This window comes from Manis javanica, chromosome 15 (genome assembly GCF_040802235.1).
Source record: "Manis javanica isolate MJ-LG chromosome 15, MJ_LKY, whole genome shotgun sequence".
Taxonomy (NCBI): domain Eukaryota; kingdom Metazoa; phylum Chordata; class Mammalia; order Pholidota; family Manidae; genus Manis; species Manis javanica.
Window position 1 is genome coordinate 10,442,537 of NC_133170.1, and position 23,017 is coordinate 10,465,553.

A 23,017-nucleotide genomic window follows, 5' to 3' on the forward strand; every position below is an offset into this window, starting at 1 on the left:
TTCCACTACCTAATTACCTTTCAAGGGAGTCAAAGATTAGAGTAGAAAGGATTTCTTTCTATTCTACTGGATACATTCAACAGCTTTCATCGAATTACGTTCTATCTTTAGCTCTTCTCTCATGTGATCTGGTTGAGCAGGGGCACTGGGTCAGAAAATACTAACTGCCACGTGTATCTGCAGATCACTAATTTGTGTATATATTTTTATATCTTGATGGTTTCCTGGAAGTAACTTCGGCTACCCAGAAAAATTCAGTAATCCCTTATCAAGAATACATATACAGAGCCCCCCAGGAGGCAAACAGGTGGACTTAAACCCAAGAAGCTATTTTATGAGTTGCTTCATTATACATTTTTTAGAAACATCTGTTGTTTTGTTCAGTCAGTTCATAGTCTGCTAATAGGATAGCTAAACTTTACTGTGTTAAGTCACAGAAATTCTGGGGTTGTTTGTTATAGCAGCAATTTTTTCCTAATGAATAAACATTTTATTATTTCTTACAGTAGAAAAAAGGTCAAAATACTATAAAATTTTCATTTAGTGTTTAGAAACTGAATACCAATAACTCTCATTACAAGACAGATAAATATTTAAGTATGTACCAGAAGCATATTAAATTTAATGCTGAGAAAATCTTACGACGCAATGGAAATCCTCGGCCGGAAGATCAATAGTCCTCGGCCAGTTGCCAGTTGAGTGATTTCCCAGATGAATTCTGAACTCGATGAAGTATTTACGATATAGAAAAAGAGCTGTTTAGCCACGTTTGGAGAAATACCATAAAACATCTGTATTCAAGTTGTCAACTTTTCCAAACAGTTCTGGACTGAGTTGTTGAGACAGCAAAAAAGGAGGGGAGTAGATTCAGTTAAAACTTGTTTTTAGCTTCATAAGCAAGTACACTCTTCAGTCTAAATGGACAAGCACACACCTGGTACATGGGGATATTTTATACTTGAAATTCTGTGTAGAAAATGTGGTTACCAGATGGACGGATGCAGCTTACTGCACTCCTCAACTACCTTAACTTTTGTAAAAACTACGTGTTTTTTTTTTAAACCACCGCCCATGGCTTGATTCTCAAATATAACAAAGGAAGTTAGATTTAACACTTGCTAATTCCAGTTTCCACTAAGCAGAAAAAAAACAAAAAAGTTGAATATTTTTACTCAGATAAATTATGGGAAGCTTTTAAAAGGGGCAATTACTAAATAAGTTGGTTGCAAAGGATATGAAAAAAATTAAACGCCTTAATTTCTCCTCTTTAATAATTAAACTTAAGTTCACAAATATTGTGTTAGTCCCCAAAGCAAGAAAATTTCACTGGATGTGAAAGCCTAGGATTTTCAGTATTGTTTTAATAGATGAATGTGCTACACAGTATTCAAGGGAAAAATCAATAGATGTCAGGACTTACAGAAAGCCTCTGTCTTCGCATAGGGCATTGGCATTCTAACAGTGCATCTGCCACACTCATCTCTGTGAAAGGCTAAGGTGCCATGGTGACAGTAGGACTTGTTTCAACCCTGAGTAACCTGACATGCTTCCAATATAAATTAGTGCGCATAAAATACTTCTGACAAGGCGCTCAAAGACAGAGGCACTGTGCACTAGCATGGTGTGGAACACACAGCTTCCTCTCAGTATTTGTTTGCTAAATAATGAATTTAAGGTACAAATATAAACTGTAACCCTTATTACTGGCTTTTCTGATGTAGGTGTTTATGCTCTTATCATGTTCCAGGAGGATTTAAGACAACTAAAAAGCAAAAATGCATAAAATATCATTATGATAAACTGAGAGCAAGAAGAAAAGTTGCTATAATGTAAGAGAATAAGATGGAGCTAAGCATGTATTTCACAGCCTCATCTTCAATGGATATAATAAGATTAAAAATGTATACATTATCTTTCTAATGAAGATGTTATTTAATCTGCTGTATTTTCTTTACTGAAAGTATTTAGAATAATTGGTACACAGGATTTTCCCCAATGAGGGGCCTAGGAACTAGGAATGTGTTCCAGCTCATGAAAACATCTTTAGTTCCAGAAATCCCTGTGCAGGATACGCAACAGGAGAGTACAAGACAGTTCAGGCTCTACACTCAAGATCAGCAGAATCAGGGGGGAGATCAGAGAAGTGTCTGTGTCTTCACAGATTTACCTAAGCCACGGGGAACAGCAATAAGTAGAATTTTGCCTGTGCGATGTATTATGGAACCAAAGAACAAAAAACACTAGAGGTCTGTGTTTAAATGAAACAAACAAAAACAAACAACAGGAAGCACAAACCACCTTATCTCAGACACCCAGAGAGTTCACTTACCTATTGCTTGAGCTAAGGCTATTACAACTTCCTGGCAAGTCGTGACTTCGGTGACCCCACAAACAATCCTCTGAACTCCATCCACCCATACTTTCAGTTCCATGGTGCACCAGCCAGTGCACCGAAGGGCCCTGAGACCAGTCGTCAAGGTGTCAGGCCATGTCGCTGGCTACAGAAACATGGAGAAGGCCACGTCCTAGTGTAGTCAGCTAAAAAGACCAAAAAATATTTTTAATGAAATGAACCTTAATATTTCTTCCAGTGAATATTAAAGTTTAATATCATAATCCTACTACCAATTATGACCATGTATTTATTTCACAGACCTGAACTCAGCAGCATAAATGCAACTATTGTTTCATATTACTGCTATTTTCATGATTATCATTTTAATCATAAGGTCAGTCTCTACTTGACCAAGCCCTGTTGGTCAACATATAAGAGGCTTTTTTCTTTTTAAAAAAATTATTTCATTTGGGTTGCTTCTGAGGTTGAAAAAAAGACAAAAATTTGTCATTTTAGGAATCATAAATAACTGGCCCAGTTTCCACAGTTTTGCTAGCATTTGCAAAGGTGTCTTTGTAACTCAATGTGTTCCTTTGTTTCATGTGCCCCTTGCCTTCCTCCTCTCTCCCCCTGAAAGGGCTGAGAACGTCATCTTCAAGCTGAAACATCAACACCAAGTGCAGGATAAGGCGCGGGTGTGCAGAATGTATTCGTTGAAGGAAATGAATTCCTTTGTTGGCTGACAGCTTCCCATGTATGAACTGCCGCTTATCTTTTCCTCATTTTTTTAACTGGGGTTGGATTATTTTCTTAAATTATAAGAGTTACTCTAATAATACACACCTTAACCTCTTGTTATATTTGCTGTGCTTCCCCAGTGTTTTGATTTTTTGATTCGCTGCGTTATATGACAAGCAGAAGTTTTTACCTTCTCATATAGTCAAACCAAATGCCTTGATTTTTTCTAGTGATTAAATGTTATTATTAGCCTGCTAAAAATCAATTGCACAACTATTTTCCTGTGGGTTTTTAAAATCTCAACTCTTACTGGTTTAACTCTTTAATCAGTCTATGATTTGTTTGTTCTTTGTCATGTGCACTTCCTATTTCTTTGTTACTTTTAAAAGAATGTTGAAGTTTATGAGATATTATAAACATTGATTTAATTAAAGGGAACATTTAAATTTCTTTAAAGGTTTACAACGGAACTGGTGTTCTGTGACTGACTTGTTAAAAAGCTAATCTAAAAACACTAAAAACTTTTCTTGTAAAATAGTATTTACTACAAATAGTAAGTCAGTCCTCATACATTCTCTTAAAAGACCTTAATTCCAGGCTACAAGGTCACCTGGGTAGATGGGTCAGACATATGTGAGGTGAAGCGGCATGAACCTGATTACTCTGTCCAGAGAAGGTACAAAACACTGTCACCCTGGAACCACCAGAATGGACTGAGTGCTAACCTGCCAGCAGGCTGCTTCAGCTCTCTGCCTTCACTACAGAGCCCGGGTGGGTTCATTCACCAGTATCCCACAGCCCCCCAGAAAGGGCATTTCCCTCACAAGCTGATTCACTGTGTTCCTCACTTATGAAGTCCCGTGAGAGGTTGTGGTGGGGGGAGGGGGGGAAGGGTTCTAAAGACAAAGAAATGTAAGAAATCCAGTAACTAAAGTTAAACAAGTTCCTTTATCTCTAGACTTCCCTGAGCATTTTGTAGGCTGCTGCATACTCTGATTTTCAAATAAGAGGTATATATGCTGCTGACCCAATCCACTGAAAGAGCATTTAAGGAGATAGGAAACAAGAGTTCCGATGTAAAACAAGATGATTTCCTTCTCTGCTAGGTACACTATATACTAAAAATAGAACATGTCTTATTCTTCCTTGGGATAAAATTGAGGTTAAGAAATGGTCAAACATTAACATACCATGTTGACATTAAAATTAAAATGATTAAAAAAAAAAAAGGTAGCTAGCTGAATTTTAAGAACTCAGCTGAATGAAAAACTATTTATACCCAGACCCTTATTTTTCATTAAAAGAATTTAAACTAGAGAAACCTAACAAGCCAGACAACAGATCTCATTAAAGGCTCCCTCCCCACAAAGGAAATCTGTCATTTAAAAGAAACCTGTGAAGCTGATTTTTAAGTTCTACAAAGGTTTTAGTGCACCACCACATATTCTCCTATTGTTTCACCTTGAACTTTTAATCATTAAGTGAATACAAATGAACAATAAAACACATGTACATCTATTAAATATTACAGAGTATCCTAATGTTACAGTAAAACATTGAGCATAAATAATACTGCTTAGTTAATAAAATCTTGCCAGGTATTTGTCGTTTTGATCAGAGTCTATGCAGATGATCAGACGTCTGCATTTTTGTTTTAACACCACTAATAATATCTTTCAAATATGACTCTAAGGAAATGCCTTAATGGCTTGGATCAATGAACCATGTGGTTCAAGATTTTATTTCTAGGAGGCCCACTGTTTTTAGAATATGGTTTCTGTCAAGTTTGGGGCTATACTGACAATCACCCCAGCTTCCCTAAAAATCATGGTCTTATTCATGAAAGTCATTTGAAGAATCTGTCTCTGTCTTCCCAGCAGAAGCCCCAGTGCTCCCTTCTAGGAGCCGCCACCGTACGCCTTGTTTCCTTCCTGTCCCCGGAGTGCAGCTCCTCCAGCTGTGTTCCCAGCCCCGGAACCAGATGAGAGGGAAGATGGAAGTCCTACATTGGAGGTAGGCTGGTCATCATCACACCTACTCGTTGGAATTTGGAATAAATTTTCCCATGGAAACAGTGATGTAGGTAGAAGTCAGGTTCCACAGCAAAAGTTAATACCTAATGTAGTTAGGCTTTTCTTTTCATTACAAGGTTTCTATATTCAAACCACTATTATATTAATAGTTTTTATAATGGAGAAAGAGGTTTATTCTGTAACATAATGCTGGGGAACAAGTGTTCTTTAGTTTTAAAAAACCATTTATTGTCTTAAAAGCCTATTGGACTTAAGCACCTGTTTGTGGAGACATACTCCAAAACCAGGGCTTTTAATAAGGCAATTACAGTCAATCCTAATTCTTTGTGGATTCCTTAATTCCTTATGTATGAATTTACCCACTCACTCAAATTCATTTGTAACCCCAAAATCAATACTTGTGGCATTTCCAGGGTCATCCGCAGATGTGCGGACAGCAGCGAAAACTGAAGTTGCCTGACTTACGTGTTCCCCACTGAGGTTGGAAAAGGCCACACTCTGCCTTCCGGTTTCAGCTGTCATACTGTTAACAAGAGTTGTTTTCTCAGTCTTCTTAGTGCCAGGTTTTTACATTTTTTTAGTTTTTTTTGGTGGTGTCACTGTTGAGATGCCCCCAAACACAGTGCCCAAGCGCTGTCTAGCGCTCCTAAGTACAGGACGATGCCTGTGCTGTGATTTATGGAGGAAAACACGTGTTTGCTGGATAAGTTTTGTTCAAGCACGAATTACAGTGCTGTTGGTTGTGGATTCAATGTTAATGAATCAACGATATATTAATAAGGTGTCTTTCAACAGAAAAACACATAAAAAAAGGTGGTGTATTGATGAATTGATGAAATTGTTATGACCAAACTCTCATGAATAACAAGAATTGATGGCCTATTTTTAAATGGTCTGATTTCCTTGTAATGGCAACTGTCAGGGTGAGGAGCGAACTCCATTACTCCTGGGACACTAGACACAAGCATACAGGTGGTGTATTTCCAACTCCAATGTTTCCTTCATCAGCAGTTTTGCTCCAGATCTGAGGTTATTGCATATCAAAGTGTCCTTCAAAAAAATCCATACACAGATAAACTGGGTTACAGTAAAATCTTCCCCGTCAGGCTAGCTACTTTAATTAAATCAAATACCGATACTATCCACTGGTTCACTTGGCATCACAGAGAAAGAGATTCAGCACAATGAACACAGTGTCTTCTGAGCAGTACTTATTAGAACTTGTTAGCACTTACTAGATCTACTAATAATCAGATACTAAAATTCTCCTTTATATAGAAAACTTATATAGCAAAAAAAATTACAATCTAAAGAGAGTTTAGATTATTTCATCTTAAAACTCATTTGATGCGGGAATTAAATGATGTTATGCAGAACAACTATTACCAACTGAAAGTGTGGTAACTTTTTAATGTTTAAATGACAACTGAGATGGGGAAAAAATGTCTATGGGTATCCATTTCTTATAGAGATGGGAAAGGAACTGAAGGTGTGAAACAACCTGGAGAATGTGACATGATGCAGCGCAACGTGGGAGGAGGAGGAGACAGGAGGAAGGAAGAGAGGGGGTAAGAATACAGTTTGGCAGGTAGAGGTGACAGTTTTCAGGAGACTGTCAGCTGCCAGTCCTCGGTTACCTGCCTCTGAACTGCAGTGCTTAGGTGATGCAGGTTTACAACACTGACGTTCTGTGTTTGAAAACTCAGTTAAATGTACATTGCTTCTAGCAAGTATATTATTTTCCTATCATGCAGTTCTGCAAATGGTGTCCCAGAAAGTGGGATGTTATAAAAAAGGACACCATGTTAAAAGTGGGTGCTGAGGTAGATGACCTTAGCAATATAAATAAGCGCCTTCCCAAACGAATTCTTGAGAACAGTTCTGTGAGATACGTGGTGAGGAAATAAATGTTTTGGGGAACATTTTTGGGAAACATTTCATAACACATCGTCTCTGGGAGACAATACACAGTAAGATAAAAATTCTGATACCCTCAGTAGAGAAACTGGTTAAATTTACTCAGTGACTTAGCAGTGGATGTGGGGGGGTGGAAAAGGGGCACAGTGCCCGTAAAGAATCCCTCTGAACTACAGGATGCACGTCACCAACTTTTGGAAAATACAGCTATATATAAAAAGAGATTTTCCTACCAGCCCTTCGATGTATCTTGAGGTACCTGGAAGTGGTGATGGATACACCTTTCAAGTTTTACTTGTAGGAACAATACAGAACAAATGAGAAAATTTAATAGAACCTTAGCTTTTCTTTCTCTTATATGAAAAGCCTTCATTGCCACGATTAAGCCATTTCTCCTAAAGATGAGTTTTATATTGCTCTTTTTAGAGACCTATCGAAATCATAGGATCTTTTTTCCTTTGACAGTACGTTTCTAAAATTTCACCATGCTAAGCAGTACCTGATCATTAATTATTAAATACAATAAACCTGTGCTCTTTCCTTCACTGTTCCTCATCCTCATGTCACAGCACTCAAACAGATGCAAGGACTTAATATCTCCCAAATACTACATGCTGAAGTGACCCGTCTGCACTTACCGCAAGGAATGTCATCCATACCTGCTATCTGCTAAGCACAGTGCGGTGTGCCTCGTTCCTCACAGCGCGAATCAGTGAGCTCGGGGTCATTTTAAAGATGAGAGAAGTGAGTCTCAGAGAACTTAAAGAACTAACTATTCCAAGGTCAAAAATCCAGTCATTTAGGGACATATATCCAAAACTGGGATGAATAAAAAACTAAAGAATGAATAAGGCAGGCCGCTCAAATCCCTGTTTTTAAAATGTCCTAAGTTACATCAAGAAATCTCATCTACTGTCTCTCAGGAATTCAAATTTATTTCTATTAATAATCAAGGATCAGGCAGCATGCACAAACTTGCCATTCCAGGAGAAATAAAAGAGGTAGGCCAACTAAATCATGATAAGAAGCTACAGTTTTAATTCAGAGAACCTATAATAAATAAACACACCTGTCAGCAAAACAAGGGTCTCACGGTCAGGTTCATTTTTCAGTACCAACACATTATTCTTCCAGTTTTGGAAAATTACATCCAGCATTATTTTTTTACAGAGCCCAAAATAAAATATGTTCACATGTTTGTGATAATTTTTAACTCCTGCCCTAAATACAAAGCATGCTGGAAGCATGTGTGTAGTGCCAGGTTCTATAACGGTTTAACTGCTACTAGAGCTCTCAGGACTGGGGTAAGAAAGAGATCACACTCTCAAAGCTAATGTGAAAAGTTCTGGACCCTGGCATCAAATAAACCCTGCCTTTCATACTACATGTGCTATTTCATGGCCTGCTTTTCATACTACATAAATAAAGAAGCCCTGCATTTTATACTACATGTGCTATTTCATAGCCTTCTTTCATAATCAGTAGAAAACTGGCAGAGAGCAATATGTTATAAAATAGTTCTACTAAAAAAAATTACTGAAAACTTGGTGATATTTTGAATGACAGTTTTAAGTACAAATAGACTTGTGATATTTCTCCTTGAGCAGATACACTTGGGTGCCTTCACTGAAACTAGCCCTTAAAATGGAACCATGTCTTCACTAAATCTAGCAACAGGGATACATAGCTACCACTTCCTGAACTCTAACTATGTGAGAGATGCAGTTAATTGTTCTGTTAAAAGCACATTTTTTTTCAATACTCATGTATAGCTTTTGTGACTGAAGTATTAGGAAACAAATGAGGACATTGAGGTTATCAAGAAATCAGTAACTTATCCAGAGTCACTCAATCAGTAAGTGGAGCTCCAAATCTAATAATGCTCCTAATTACTAAAAACTTACTTGTCTTTTTGAAATAAAGTTACTCGTAAAGTTTGCCAGGATATTTGTAATCACTAATGCTGGCTCAGGAGATAAAGCATTCAAGTAATTGTGACCATGGGGACTATCAATTCTAAAATACTAAGCTGAATGATACAGTAAGTCTAATTACTGCCACAGAACTGGGAAAGAGCGATGTTCAACAGTCAAATCAGACTTGGTAAGGAATACTTGACCCCTGAGTACTTCCCACCAGAAACTGCTCCTCTCAGTCTCCCTCATCACAGTAAAGCAGGAATAGAAGTTGTGTCCAAATCCATGTTTTCAGACCCCCAAAGTCTACATCCTTTCCACAACAACAAGCATCTGCAAGGAGGAACGAGTTTTCTTCTCCACTCCTGAACAGATATGAGCTAGTTCATCAGGGATTTTTATCTATTTGAGTGACAGAAATTATGGTCAATACTTTATATAGTCACTTTTCGAGGTATAATGAATCTATTTCCTGAACTTAGTATTTATGACATTCTACAATGAGATCTACTGTTTTATTCAATAGGGGATAAAAATAAATGTAGCTTTCATCCATGAAGTCAAGATCACTATGGACTTTTCAGTCATGATATAAACACTGAGCCCATCCATTCTGACAATTCTGACAGACTAGCCCATTTTTATAATTACAATGAAGTAAATGTGCAAACTTCCACAAAACATTATTGTGTCTTACAGCTATGATGGTGACCACAAATAGTGAACTGTGTATGTAAAAATGTGTTCCTTTGCAGGTGTATATTTCTAAGCTAAATTAGTATGTGAACATTCCAACACCAAGATAAAACAATTTTTGAAAGAAACAGTAATAAAATAAATATATAAAATTAAGGAAAATTTGAGCACCTGACTTCTGGACCAAAGTGGTTGCCTGAGTGTAAAACTTCTACTAACTTCAAGTTTAAGACTTAATTAACACAACATATAAAGTGGAATGGTTTAAATGTTTCCTAAAATGTCATTACTGTACTCTTTGGCTGATAAAGTACTAAGTGTTTTAGAAGTATGGAAGCCTGAAATTATATTTGGCAAACACCACACATGCATGATTTCCAAGAATCTTTGTTAAACTAGAACTGTTTCAATTCTTAAAAAACAAAAGGAGTCTCTATTTGAACAATTTGGAAAGGTAGTTTTCCCTTCACCTTTAAAAGTCAACAATGATCTTGCTTATTCTAATTATTTCCTGAAGAAAATCGAAGTCAAACCATTAAATTCTTAGGTGATATGCAAAAATAGGTGCATATATTGGTGATATTTTGAAGTAACAGGTGTTTTCCACTGTAGCAAAATTCTAATAGGTTAATTATTCAGTGTAATCAAAGAAGTAATGCTATGGTTCCAAACTGGCCACTTTATTCCCCCCACTTTCTTTAGCTGCCCCTCTCTTTACACTGAGTGCTGCGTACAGCTGGGGAAGGCTGGGTCTCCAAATAACCTGGAAGGGTTGCACAGCTTCGCGGGCTTTCAGTGTTACTGGAAAGACAACGATAAAGTTGACATGTGCACTGTGAAATTTAAGGGAAAAAGAGACGATATTTTTTGTAAACATCATCAGTGATGCTTTCTAAAGTGGTACTCTACTTGACAACATTCTAGTTACACAGTTGGCATAGCCCAGTCCCTGCCTTTTAATGAAACCATAGTGCCAGATGGAGACAGATGCGACTTGTCGATCAGCAGTGAGACTGAATGAGGAAAGCTATACACGTAGTCTAGAGCACATAAATACACGCGAATGGCTCAACTGCAGGGTACAGAAACTAAAGCAATTAACTCTAAAATCCTAATACATTTTCCAAATGAAACTACTTCCTTAAGTGGGATAAAAACCTCTATTTCTTGTTATGCTTACATAAATTTATTTTGCATTTTATTAGCATTTCTGATTTCCACCATGCGTTTTTATTTCATCAAGTCCTATGTTTTCAGAGTTGAGAGCAAAGCTCAAGCACTGCAAATCCAGCAGTTATTCTGGCAAAGGTCACTTTCAGAAGTATCAGCCCCTGGAATGAAATGGGCCAGAAATACGGCCAAGGATTACACAAGAGGTCACTGAAGCTGCCCCTCTGCCTCAGCATGTTGTCAAGATGGGGAAGTGGCAGCAAGATGACATGTGACCATTTAGACTCAGGGCAGCTGGCAAGGGTACTGCAATGCTGCACATGCCGAGCAGAGGAGAAAATAGGATTTTTAAGAAACATTTGAACTGAAATCTAATATACTATGAAAAAAATCCAGAAATCGGAAGTGTGATGAATTTTCACAAAGCAAGCATAACTGTCTAATAACTTCCATGATCAAGAAGAACCCCTCTCCTGGTCCCAACCCCTCCTTGAAAGGCAACCACTGTTCTGACCTCTATCATCACAGACCTGCCTCACCTGTCTGAATCTTGTATAAATGGACTATGTCGTAGGTAACGGTGGCTGGTTTCTTTGGTGTAAAAGTGTGTTTGCTGAGCTTCATACACGTTGCTATGTACAGTTCTAAAACAGTTACAATAACTAGCAATTCATTTTCTCAGTATGAACTGCAGGGTACAGCAACTAAAGCAATTAACTGTAAAATCCTAATACACTTTCCAAACGAAACTACTTCCTTAAGCGGGATAAAAACCTCTGTTTCTTGTTATGCTTACATAAATTTACTTTGCATTTTATTAGCATTTCTGATTTCCACCATGTGTTTTTATTTCATCAAGTCCTATGTTTTCAGAGTTGAGAACATATTTATGGTTCTGCCATAAATAGAGAATTATTAAGTATTGAACATTTTGAATTTGTAAAAGCATTCTTTCTCAATGCTTTTACAAATTCAGTAGAGATTTCTACTGCATAAATGTAACACAATTTATTCATCTATCCACGAGATGATAGATAAATGATTGATGACTGATGGACATTTGGGTTATTTTCAGGTTTTGGCCACTACAAATAATGCTGCTTTGACCATTCGTAGCTAGGAGTGGAAATGCTGAATTCCGAGCTGCCTGCTAACTGATCCTCTAAGCTGACTGACTTCCATCCTGCTCTTCCTCTACACATCCATTTTATACGTTATTGCTGGAGAAAATGTTTCTTAGATACAAATTTGATTCCATACTCCCGTTCAGAGTTCTTCATTGGCTCTCCACTGCCTTTAAATTCAAAGCACCCAACCTCCTTACATGGTGCTGATGTAACACATCGTCTTGATCATCTTGCAAGGTCCCCCTCCACGCTTATGCCAAGACATTTTGGCCCTTTGACTGGGTCATTCTCTCAAGCACCTTTGCACTGCAGGTACGGCTCTGCCTTCTTGATAACGCACTGGATATTTGTACGTCCTTCAAACCCACTTTAGTTTCCTTCCAGGCATCTTCCCCAGTCTTTCGGCCCCTCTTCTGATCTGGAAGTGTTGAAAAACACTTGTGCTTCCCAAGGGCTATGTTTTTTGTTTTATTATGGCTAACTCTCAAAGCGTTTACTTAACTCCTCCGATTCCGGAGCTAGCTCTTGAACCCTTTAGCACGGGACTGACACACAGTGGGTGCACCATGTGTGTGTGCTGAGTAACACAAGTGCTAACTGCACAGGACAGAATCTGCGAGTTTACATTTAACCAGCGGTAAAAGCACAGTACTCATAAGAAAGTGTCAGTGTGAACTCAGAGGTGACAAAATTGGCATTCGAGTATTTTAAGCCCAGTAAAGCCCTGCAGTATTGATTTAGACTCCTGGAATAAACCCTAAATCTTACTGTTAGTGATGCTACTGTGAATACTATAATGTATAGCATTATAATTAAAATTAATATACAATTATATAATATAATATTATATATTAGCATAATATTAAAATTCTTAAATATATTCTAGGACAATACCAAAGAAGGAATATTGTTGTTTTAATCTATAATTTGTGATTTCTGTGTGATCTTAAATAAAACATTTAACTGAAATAATTTTATTGATACTAATGTTTAAATGCTCATTGAAAAGAAGTTACAAGTCAGTCATACTTATGAAAAAGTAGATGGAAAAATAACTGCAAAAAATGATGTTTAATGTTACTTAGAAATGGAGAAAATGCTAGGTTAGTGTAAAATTCTGCAGACACAGCTTTCTTAACACTTTATCACTTAAGCAAAGCTTTTCCCTCCCTACAGATTAAAATAGGCCAAATGTCACAAGTCAAACAGACCAACATGCTCCACCCTATACATTCAGAGAGTTTTAATAAAAGGAATGTAAGGAATCTAATGAAATCAAAACAAAGGAATTGATGAAGCAAACAGAACTGACTCCTCAAGCCATTTTCAGATTTCAGTTTATAAATGACCTCTTTTAATAACTTGTCTAAGATTATGAAGACAGACAGACCCATAGACAGACATGTAGCCAAAATTCTCTTCCATTTCCCAGCTTTGTAAATACACACAGTGAATATAACATATGCCCTTTTCCCAACTATTCCTTCAAATATGTTGTTTTCTCTGTCAACAAGTCCTTAAATTGCTATGGTTAGCTCATTGAAGGTGGAGAAAAGATAAACTAACTTATTGATTGATAACTATTATTTCAGAAATGAATTAAATTAATACATATCTCATTTGTCTCTAAAAGCTCCAAAACATTTGTAATAACTACCAATTCATTTTCCCAGTATGATTCTGCCATAAACAGAAAATTATTACTTAGGTTTTGGATATTTTGAATTTGTTAAGAGCAATAAATATTAGTTCTGCAGAGCTATCCAAAAAAATTAGAAATCTGTGTCTAGAGCTGACAAGACAGATTCAACACAGAAAGCTCTAAACTCAATCAGTATACTCTAATTACACCCTTCGATGGCACTTCTTTATTGTACAAATTTTTATCAGGTTGCCCTGTGCATCCATTTTAAGACTGATCTAGTCTTGCAATTTAGTATTTTACTGTATGTATGTATGTATATTTGTGTGTATGAATATGTGTATGTGTATGTGTGTGTGTGTACACACACACACATACACATATACATACAATCACTCTTCCTCTCTGCTCCCTTAAGTATAGTTTAAACTAGAAATCGGGGTTTCCCTCCTTCTTCATAACTGCTGATCTTGTGAATATAGTGTGCATGCTCATTAAATCAATGATAACTGCTCAAGTTAATCAAGCACCCAGTGTCAAAGCCAGGAGATCTATGCATTTCTGATTACCTGAATTTCCACAGATCCATGATATTTATCCCACTGAGCTCCCAAAGAAGTAAGAGTACAGACCTCTAAGGAACAAACTAAGCAATTAAACGGTCTGACAGCTGTATGAAAACCAGTGTGGGAAATCCTCAAAAACCCATGGCTTGTGTTTTAATGTGAGAGATAACAACATATTCAGGGGAAACATAGTCATAATATTAAATAAAATACTAAATTTTAGACTGAGAAAAGTCATACAGAATAGAACTATGTAAATCAGAATTTAAGACATTGAAATAAAATAAGCATGTTAGTTCTATATATTTAAGTGCTCAGAAAACAATACAAAGTTTCAGTCTAATAACGAGTAAATAGTAGTTCCCTTTACTAATAAAATGGGAATCAAGGATTCCAGGCCTAAGAGATTTACTGCTGAGGGGTGCGGGGCTGAGAGGGGAAGAGGGGCTTTAAGGAGGTTTCAGCACTGAAGCAGGGGACAGATGTTTTCATAGTCAAAAGGTATCTACCTATATAGTCAGTCAACTGGAGCACAAGTAGATTGAACTTGAAATTTTCTGAAGTGTTTCCGCTGCTCAAATTTACCCAGTAGTGGCAGAATGACTGAGAGAATGAAGTTGCTATTTAAAAAAGATTCAAATCCAAGGGACCAATTATTTGTGCTTAGCTATTGAACCAAAAATTAAGTAGACAATGTTCTAGCTTCCTTTTTTATAATCAAGAATACTAATAATATATTTAAAGTTATGACTTGACAACTTAACAAAGCAAAAACAATGAGACTATTACCAAAACCAAAAAACAACTGCTTAAATGAATCAAATACTCAAATCTGTGGAAAGAATGAACAAACTAAAGAAAATGAAATCATAATTAAATTTTATATATGATGTATTGACAAGTGTTAGATGATTTATAAAGTTAGGCAGGGCAGTTATCACTGTCATTTAATGACAGTCATTTCCCCCTCTTCTACTATCCCCCAAAAACAAAGCAACAAAACATCAAACAAATGAGGTTAACTGACCTGGTCAAGAGTTACGATAAAAACTAGGAGAAGAACTCAGGCCTCTAAACTTCAGGCCTCTACCACCCAGCCTCACTGGAGTCCACTACTGAAGTTAGGACTCCACTCAGTCCAACTCCCTGTCATTCCCCCAGATTTATCACCAGGGAACTATACACAGACAAGTTGCCACTTTCATCTGCCTAAGGAAAACTGAGGAACAGAGATCGATCGTCCTATTTATTTATAGCTCATTCATCTGGGGTTGCTGTCCAGGTTGCCTTAAGCATTACCTTCTGAGCCTGACCCTGGGCAGTGCACTTCCTGTCATGACAGCAAGAGCGTCATAGGGACTTACAGCCTTGGATCAGTTACCTGCCCAATCACAAGGGACACCCATCATGTCCCTTCCAATCCTCTAGTCCTAATGCTTCACATTGGAGTGCTATTAAAATGGTCAAAGACAACTAAAGAACAAACTTCTAGAATATAGAATTTTCTAGAGAATAAGGAAAAAGCATGGGCCAGATGTTTTCATAGTCAAGAGGTATCTCTCTATATAGTCAGGAAGGAAGAATACACAATTACTTAGGAAGAATAGACATCTGTGAATGTCCCACAAAGCTCCAAGTAGAAAAGACTGACACAGACCTGAGTGATAGGGAGTATTCCTCTTTGAAAACAAAGGAGTAATTTATCAGACCAATAAATTCATTGTGAAGACAGGAAAGTCAAATTAAATAAAGCCAACAAGAGACAAAGCAATGTCCTAGTTTTGTACACTGGGAGCTGAGGCTTCACTGAGCACTAATTAGATCTGGTTGGAAAAGAAACAAATTAAATATGTTCCCTTTTAAATGGTGTATTTTTTTAAAACAAGAACATTTTAAGGAACAAAGGAGTTTGAATTATTTTCCCTAATTAATCTTGAGAATTAAAGTATAGGGTATCAAGCAATTTTTTTGTCTAATGTGCCTTGGGTAACAATCATGAAGGTGGACATGAAGATGTATTTAAAAGCCAAGTTATCTAGTTCTACAGTTTTGGGCTTTCCAACATGCCTCGGAAGCTGGGGTTCTAAAAGCAAAGTAGAAGAACAAATTAGTAAGTATGGAGGATCTGGGGTGCTCCTACCTGATTCAGAATGTAAAATACTTCCAGGAAACTGTCAAAACCACATCTTTTAGCTTATTTATCTTTGTGGTCTTCACATTTCTAAATTTTTATGTAGTTCTGTTTCCAAAGGGGCTGTAGATGTCTTTTGAAACTTAGATGGTGAAACAAAGCTTCATTCTAAGAATAAAGGTATAAAACAGGGAAAAAATTATTCAGAGCGTAAACAATTTTACTACAAGGGTATTAGTTCATACAAAGCACATATACCATGTACAACCTGTGTGCTGAATCCAGAAGTTTAGGGATGATCACAACTTGATATGATAACTGATGGCAGAGGTACGTACAGCTAGCAAGACAATACCCACCCACAAAAAGAGGTGATCCTCAGTACACGCACACATCAAGGCTTCAACTCGGTCCCAGAGTTGAGCTGGGCTCAGCTTAATACATACCTGCTTCTCTCTCTCTCTCTCTCTCCCTTTTAAACTTCCAATTGTTTCATACTCATGCTGGGTGGGGCAATGTTTTCCTTTAGTCTCTGAGTCTTGGGAAATAAGCATGCTGTGGTGACTTTTCTGGTTTCAGCAGAGCTACTCTGAAGCTCTTACCCTGCATCCCATTCCAATATCTCTTTGGGATTCATGCTTGCATGCACACCTTGCCACCCCCACCCCAAAATACAGAGGGGCCCACTCAAGTAGTCATGGAGGTCCACTGGCCATGGAAGGCTGTCCATGCAGTGAAATATAATTGCTTCTGAAAACAATAATCTAAATTTACTGTCCTAAGCTTGTTATTTCAGTGCTAATCTCATTGCTATTTATAAAAAGTCTAATAGAAAAATAAAAAAATTACTAGTAAAAAAACTTGTTACTAAGGCGTTTAAAAATGGGATGAAGATTTTGACAGAAGGTATTATAAAATGGGACATTAGTAGTAAACTTGATAAACTCTACCCTATTTCGAAAAATACCCCCCAGATACAAAAACTACACAAAACATGACAATAAATTTATTTTTAAAGAGCTCACTTTTAAACATACCAAGGAGGGTAAAGGAGCGGGGCTGGCAGAGGCAGAGATCCTCCGACGTGAGGAAGAATATCCTTCACTGATGTTTAATTTGAGAGGTTGGAATGGTTTCTCACTTCCGTTTCTTTCCTATTTCTCTTTGCTGCCTAGTAAGAGAGGGTGATTCAACAAACTCCGAGGAAAGCAGTGTTAGGCTGAAGTCCGTGTCTTGAAAGGGGAGTGCTTTAGTTTGCTGCACTTCAGAGCTACATTCGTAACTCACTGAAAGGGATGCTGCATCAGCAGGCTTCTCCCGCTATAGAACAGTCTCCTGTCCTTTGCCACAGTAATTCTTGGGTAGCATTACATGCATTTGAAAGGATTTGGACCTGTAGTGCTTGAAGGGATCTAGGGATCATCTAGGTCAGGGATTTTCCATTGGTTTTCCAGCCTCAATAGCAGAGGGATAGGAATGCAGCTTTCATGAACACAGCAGCCAACTGGGAGTGGCTGGGGTAGGGGGCTGAGAACAGGTGTGTCAAAATCCCTGAGTCCACAGGGGCAGGAAGAAATAGCCCCAAGCCCTATCTAGGACTTTTATCACTCTTACTTCTTCCAAAATTTAACTCCTTCTTCTCTTAGTGGAAATGATCAAACAATCTTAGGAAAGAATTACTTGCTATTTTTTTCTGACAAACTAAGTAACTCCTCCTAGTCCTTCCCTCCAGCACTTATTGTCCATTTCAAAATCACGGGATGCTGCGAAGCCTCCGACCTCCCTACTTCCCAAAATGTGGTCGAGGGGAGGGGATGGAACCAGGGTGCGGCAAGGTCCGAACAAGCAAAAATTATTTATTATATCTTTTCCATGTAAGGTACAATTAAAATTTGTGATACTGGATTAAGAATTGTTTTAGAGCCCATCTAACTATAAAATACAATACAGCAGATTCACCAACAAGCTGTTCAGTTCTTCTAAATGGCTTGTTACAGATTGCTTCTACCTTTCTAGGTACTTTCTGTGTATTGCAACACTTTGGTTTTAATTGCTATGTGCAGTGGTTGCTATGAACTATATTCTATTTTTCAGATTTTTGAAGATTATTCCAGTGCTTCCCTGTAAACTTTAATGGACATTTTCCAACTGTCCAATACCACTGCTAAAAATTATTAACTTCTAGAGGCCAGGTTAATGACCTACTTCTGTAGGCTGTGCCAAGACACTTGCCCGTCTTCTGTGGGCTTTGCTGTCTAGCCAGTTTTACTCTTGCATAATTAAGCTGCATGATAGATAGTCCCCATCTTCACAGCTGGCTAAGAATAATACCACCGAGCTTGGAAACAGAACATAATGTGAATACAGTGGAAAAATATAAAAGTAATGGGAAAGCTCACTATTCTTGTCATTTTATACTGTAAAAACAAAAAATGCTATAAACTGTTTGTGGGTTTTCTGTTGTAACCTGCAAGATCACCAGTTTTACTTAGAGCTTCAATATTTGCATGCATAGATACCAAGTTCTTTTGATCCAAGGAGCTCCATGGTCTGTCATGGCATGAGAGCTGAGCCACACAGTGTTGGTAAGAATTTGATTTCCATTCTCTCATTATATCGTATTTGGGGTTGAACAGAGCTCTTCAGCAACATTTACACTGTCTTTAATGGTTTTTTTTTTTGCAGGAGAAGTCATAGGTCAAGGATGGCCAAAGTATCTGATATATTTAGTTACTAACACACGTGCGCTTCACAATAAGATCACACACATAAACTGCTCTTTGTAGTACAGCTGGGGGAAAGAAGCTCTTTTAACTGATTATGTAGTATTTTAGTTTTGTTGGTGAAAGATTCCTGATGTTCACCTAACAGCGTTTGCAGACACATGGGAGTTACTGAGGGACGTGGGGTCGCGGCTCAGGAACAAGCGCAGTGTGCACACACGTGCTGTCTCGTTACGTTGGCACTCCAGGCATTGCAAACATCAACAGAATTTCTCAGCTGATCTTGCCACTACTAATCCTGATTTAAATAATTACTGAGGGGTAGAGAAACTGGGTGTTTCACATGATAGTGAAATAAATCTAGCTCATTTTACTTTTAATAGATTTGGCGGTTTCATGGTATTAAAAAATCCCTCAGGAATAACGAGCAGCAGGTAAGCAGAAGACAAAAGCTGCCAGGAACTATTTTCTTCCAAGTTCATTGCTGCACATGAGTGTAGCAGTTTCCAAATCTTTTTTTTTGTTATTGTTCTCTTTTCTAAAAATTCATCCGTCCCAAGGGAACCTCTTACTAAGGCATGAATTTTCCCATGAGTCCTAGGATTTGACTTGGGGATACACTTCTCCACGTAAACAGTGCTAGAAATTTGTTTTGAATACGCATTCCAAAGGTTCTTACGTAGATGATTTGAAAAACCTTTTGTGAATCTAAAAACATACAGACACCTTAGACAGGAGAATTGCCCTTTCTTAAGGACTCAGATTTCTCCCGCTTCCTTTAAGGAAAAGTGAAAAAACAGCATGTATACTATTTCCACAAGTTTTCTAGAAGAAAATCAAAAATTTTATATGTGAAAATAAATCAGTGAGCCATCATAAAAATGGATGAACGGGGCTCATAACAAACTAGACTATCTTAAAGGGAGGATCTTTCCAGCTAACTCAGATCAGTGGAAAAATTCGTAACCCATAAGTTTTCCAGACATAAAATTTCCAAACTTCCCAAGACCATGTTAGTCACTAGCTCTCCTGGGATATGGGACGTTTCCTTCATGTTCTGTAGGCTGCTGAAAACATGCACGTAAAATTTAAACTAAACACAAAGAAACATACATTTCATTAAAACAGCATGTGATGAATAATTTAAGATATTTTGGTAATTTATTTGGAACACATTTATCAGTGAAACATATAGGTCAGATCAGGCCATTGAGGTATCTTTTAGGGTTCTTGAATTTCTATGAAGAAATCTTTTTAATAATGATGGGAATAGCTGTAGTTTTAGATTTACTGAAATCTCTACTAAACCTTCTTCTCTCAAGCTCTTCCACCCCTACTCTGAACACACAGACTCCAATTAATAAGCACCTTTCAAAGCAGACATTCATTCTCTGGGCCTTTATTTTAAAATATCTCAATTAACTATTTGCCATTTTTATTGCCAATAGTTCAAAAGCTTTATTTTCTTATGCTTTCATAACTTTGGAAGTGCTTATGCCTCGCTGTAATCCACCAGGTAGGGACACTGCCCCCAAATCCTACCTCCCTTCCCTCGGCCTGGTTCAAATCCAGTTCATAGCTCTATTACGCACAATGCCAGAAGTTTAACAAAAGGTGCTAACCCAGCTCAAGAACTCTGTATTGACTTCCCACCGTTACGCTGAGGAAGGATGGGTCCCAAGTATAACACAGAGCCAAAAAAAATACACTCTGAGGACCAAGTAAATGACACAGTTAAAAAAAAAAACCAAACTAAATCTAGCATCCTGTAGTGTTGGTATTTTCGAGGTTCCGCAGTTGGCAAACTAAGTAATCCAGAAATCTAGAACAATGCAACTCCCAAATCCACACCTGAGGTATGGAAATTGCAATGCTGGCAAAATCAAAATAATATGGAGAAGAGCGCTTCATTAGTGGACTGGGAGAGTATCATACACTCACAAATACCTCAAAAATAGAAGAAGAAAGTCTGCAAGTAGATGAACTGGGCACCAAAGTCTTCACTGTCAAAGAAAGGTTGTTGCATTGTTTTGCCAGGCATTGTTTTACTGTAAGGAATTTTCATTTATACCAAAACAGGGGCAACAAGCTGGTCAGAAACCAGATATTCACAAGGATCCCCTGTATCTCCTACTGTTTAACTTGCTATCTCTGCAACCATAATGCAGGGGTTGGCAAGCTATGTCCTGCTGCCTGTTTTTATAAATAAAGTTTTATTGGAACACAGTCATGTTCATTCATTTACATAGTGCCTATGATTTCTATGTGCTACCGTGTGAGAGTTGAGTAATTACAACAGAGATCACATGGCGGGCAAAGCTTAAAATATTCACTACCCAGCCCTCTACAGAAATAGTTTGCAGACTCCTGCCTGGATGATGATACGGAAAAAGGCAACCCTGATGATGCTCTGGCTGCACACACGATCAGAAGTGTGGCCCTAAGAGGCACAGTAGCAAATATGCCATTTTTTCCTCTTTACTTTAAGGAGCATATGGGATTTTCTAAAAGGATGTTTTAATAGTGAACATGTTTGATAAAGATAGGAAACAATAGTGATTAAAATACAATTACTTTTTAGTTTTAAAATTCTGTAAACATAGTACTTAGATTGATGCTTTCTGCATACTCTAGTATTAGTATTATAGAGAATATTTGTACCTTACAGATCATCTCCATGGAGCTGATAGTTTGTAAAACACATTTGCAAATATTGAGTAGTCAGTACCTTCTTTCTGTAACCAAGTATAGAATATCTGTATTGTTTCATTGCTATAGGACATTTCTTTAGGAAGTGATGTATTAAAATAGTACATCATATATATTTATGAAATTAAGATGTCTTATATTATCAGAATAGTGGTTAATAGTCCAAAAAATGCAGTAATTAAGCACAGTCTACCCTGTGATTGTACTGCTTTCTTTGTGACATAGTTTGGATATATTCTGTGATACACAAGTAACCTTGAAAACTAATCACTTATCTGTAGTATATGTGAGGAAATGCTTTTTCGGTCCTAACTTAGTTCCCAATGTAAATCTGGGCTTGCTTAACTATTAGGATCTGGTTTTATGAAAAAAGAGGAATTCAAAGATAACTTGGTTTACAAAAGAAGTTAAATATTACTACTTAGAATAATAGACTTTTCTACTACATTTAATGTAACACGGAAACTTTTGCTTCATACCAAACACCAAAATGCCCATGGCATTAGTAATAGTTCTGTAGAGCATCACAGGCTGTAAAAAGAATTCTGTGTATGAGAGACAACAAGTCAATACTGGATTGCAAAAGAATAGAATCCATCTTATGTAGACGAGTGGTTTTAAAAAGTCATCCTAATGAACCTCATAGGAAGTTCTTTGAAAACAAGTACAATTATGCAGAATGGATTCATTTCTGCTTCTTACAGTCCCTCTACTTGGGATTATAAAGCATGAGAAACAATGCAGATTTAAATTGTCACAGAAAAAATTTGACAACCATGGCTCCTGAACAAAACAGTTTTTTTTCCCTTTTTTTTTGAATAAAGCATTCTTTTGATAATGGGACAAGTTACTAAGAATTATTTTACCATTAAGTGTAACTGTTCATTACAACAATTTTCAATGACATACCAGAAAACAAATGGATTAAAATCAATTTGAGAAAATTTACACTGTACCATAATATGAACTGTGCCCCAAAAGATATTTTATCCCTTTTGCCTCATTTTTATTTTAAAATTTATTTTTTATGTTTTCATATAGTATGCCTCTTCTTAAGTTGCCCTAAATCCCTTTTAAACAAAGTGATGCATAAATAGCCACACCAGTAAAGACTGATGTGAAAATAAAACTATTTGGCTGCCATTTACTGATGGAATATATGTTAAGGATAAATATCTCTGAGGAAGCAACCCCATTAAGTATTGGTTAGAGGGCTGAGTCAAAGATAAATAGTAGTCAGGAGTATGAATTGGACATCATAGTTTGATATTAACAGTTTCTTTAACCAGTAGGCAATTTTTTTTTTAATATGTA

At 37.2% G+C, this 23,017-nt stretch overlaps 1 protein-coding gene across 5 annotated transcripts in view; it reads right to left on the reverse strand.

The window, feature by feature from the left end:
• RASSF8 (Ras association domain family member 8) overlaps nt 1–23,017 on the reverse strand; it is a 102,493-nt gene that overhangs the window by 14,916 nt on the left and 64,560 nt on the right. For 2 of the 5 annotated variants that reach the window (XM_037020370.2, XM_017645329.3), the window contains 2 exons: nt 16,281–16,439; nt 2,330–2,538 (listed from right to left, as the gene is read on the reverse strand). In XM_037020370.2, coding sequence (XP_036876265.2) covers nt 2,330–2,432 — 103 coding nt within the window. In that variant the 5' untranslated portion in view covers nt 2,433–2,538; nt 16,281–16,439. Of the gene's footprint in view, nt 1–2,329; nt 2,539–16,280; nt 16,440–17,308; nt 17,443–19,166; nt 19,242–23,017 lie in introns of those variants that run through there. The other 3 variants (XM_073223453.1, XM_017645330.3, XM_017645332.3) reach the window with 3 other exon arrangements.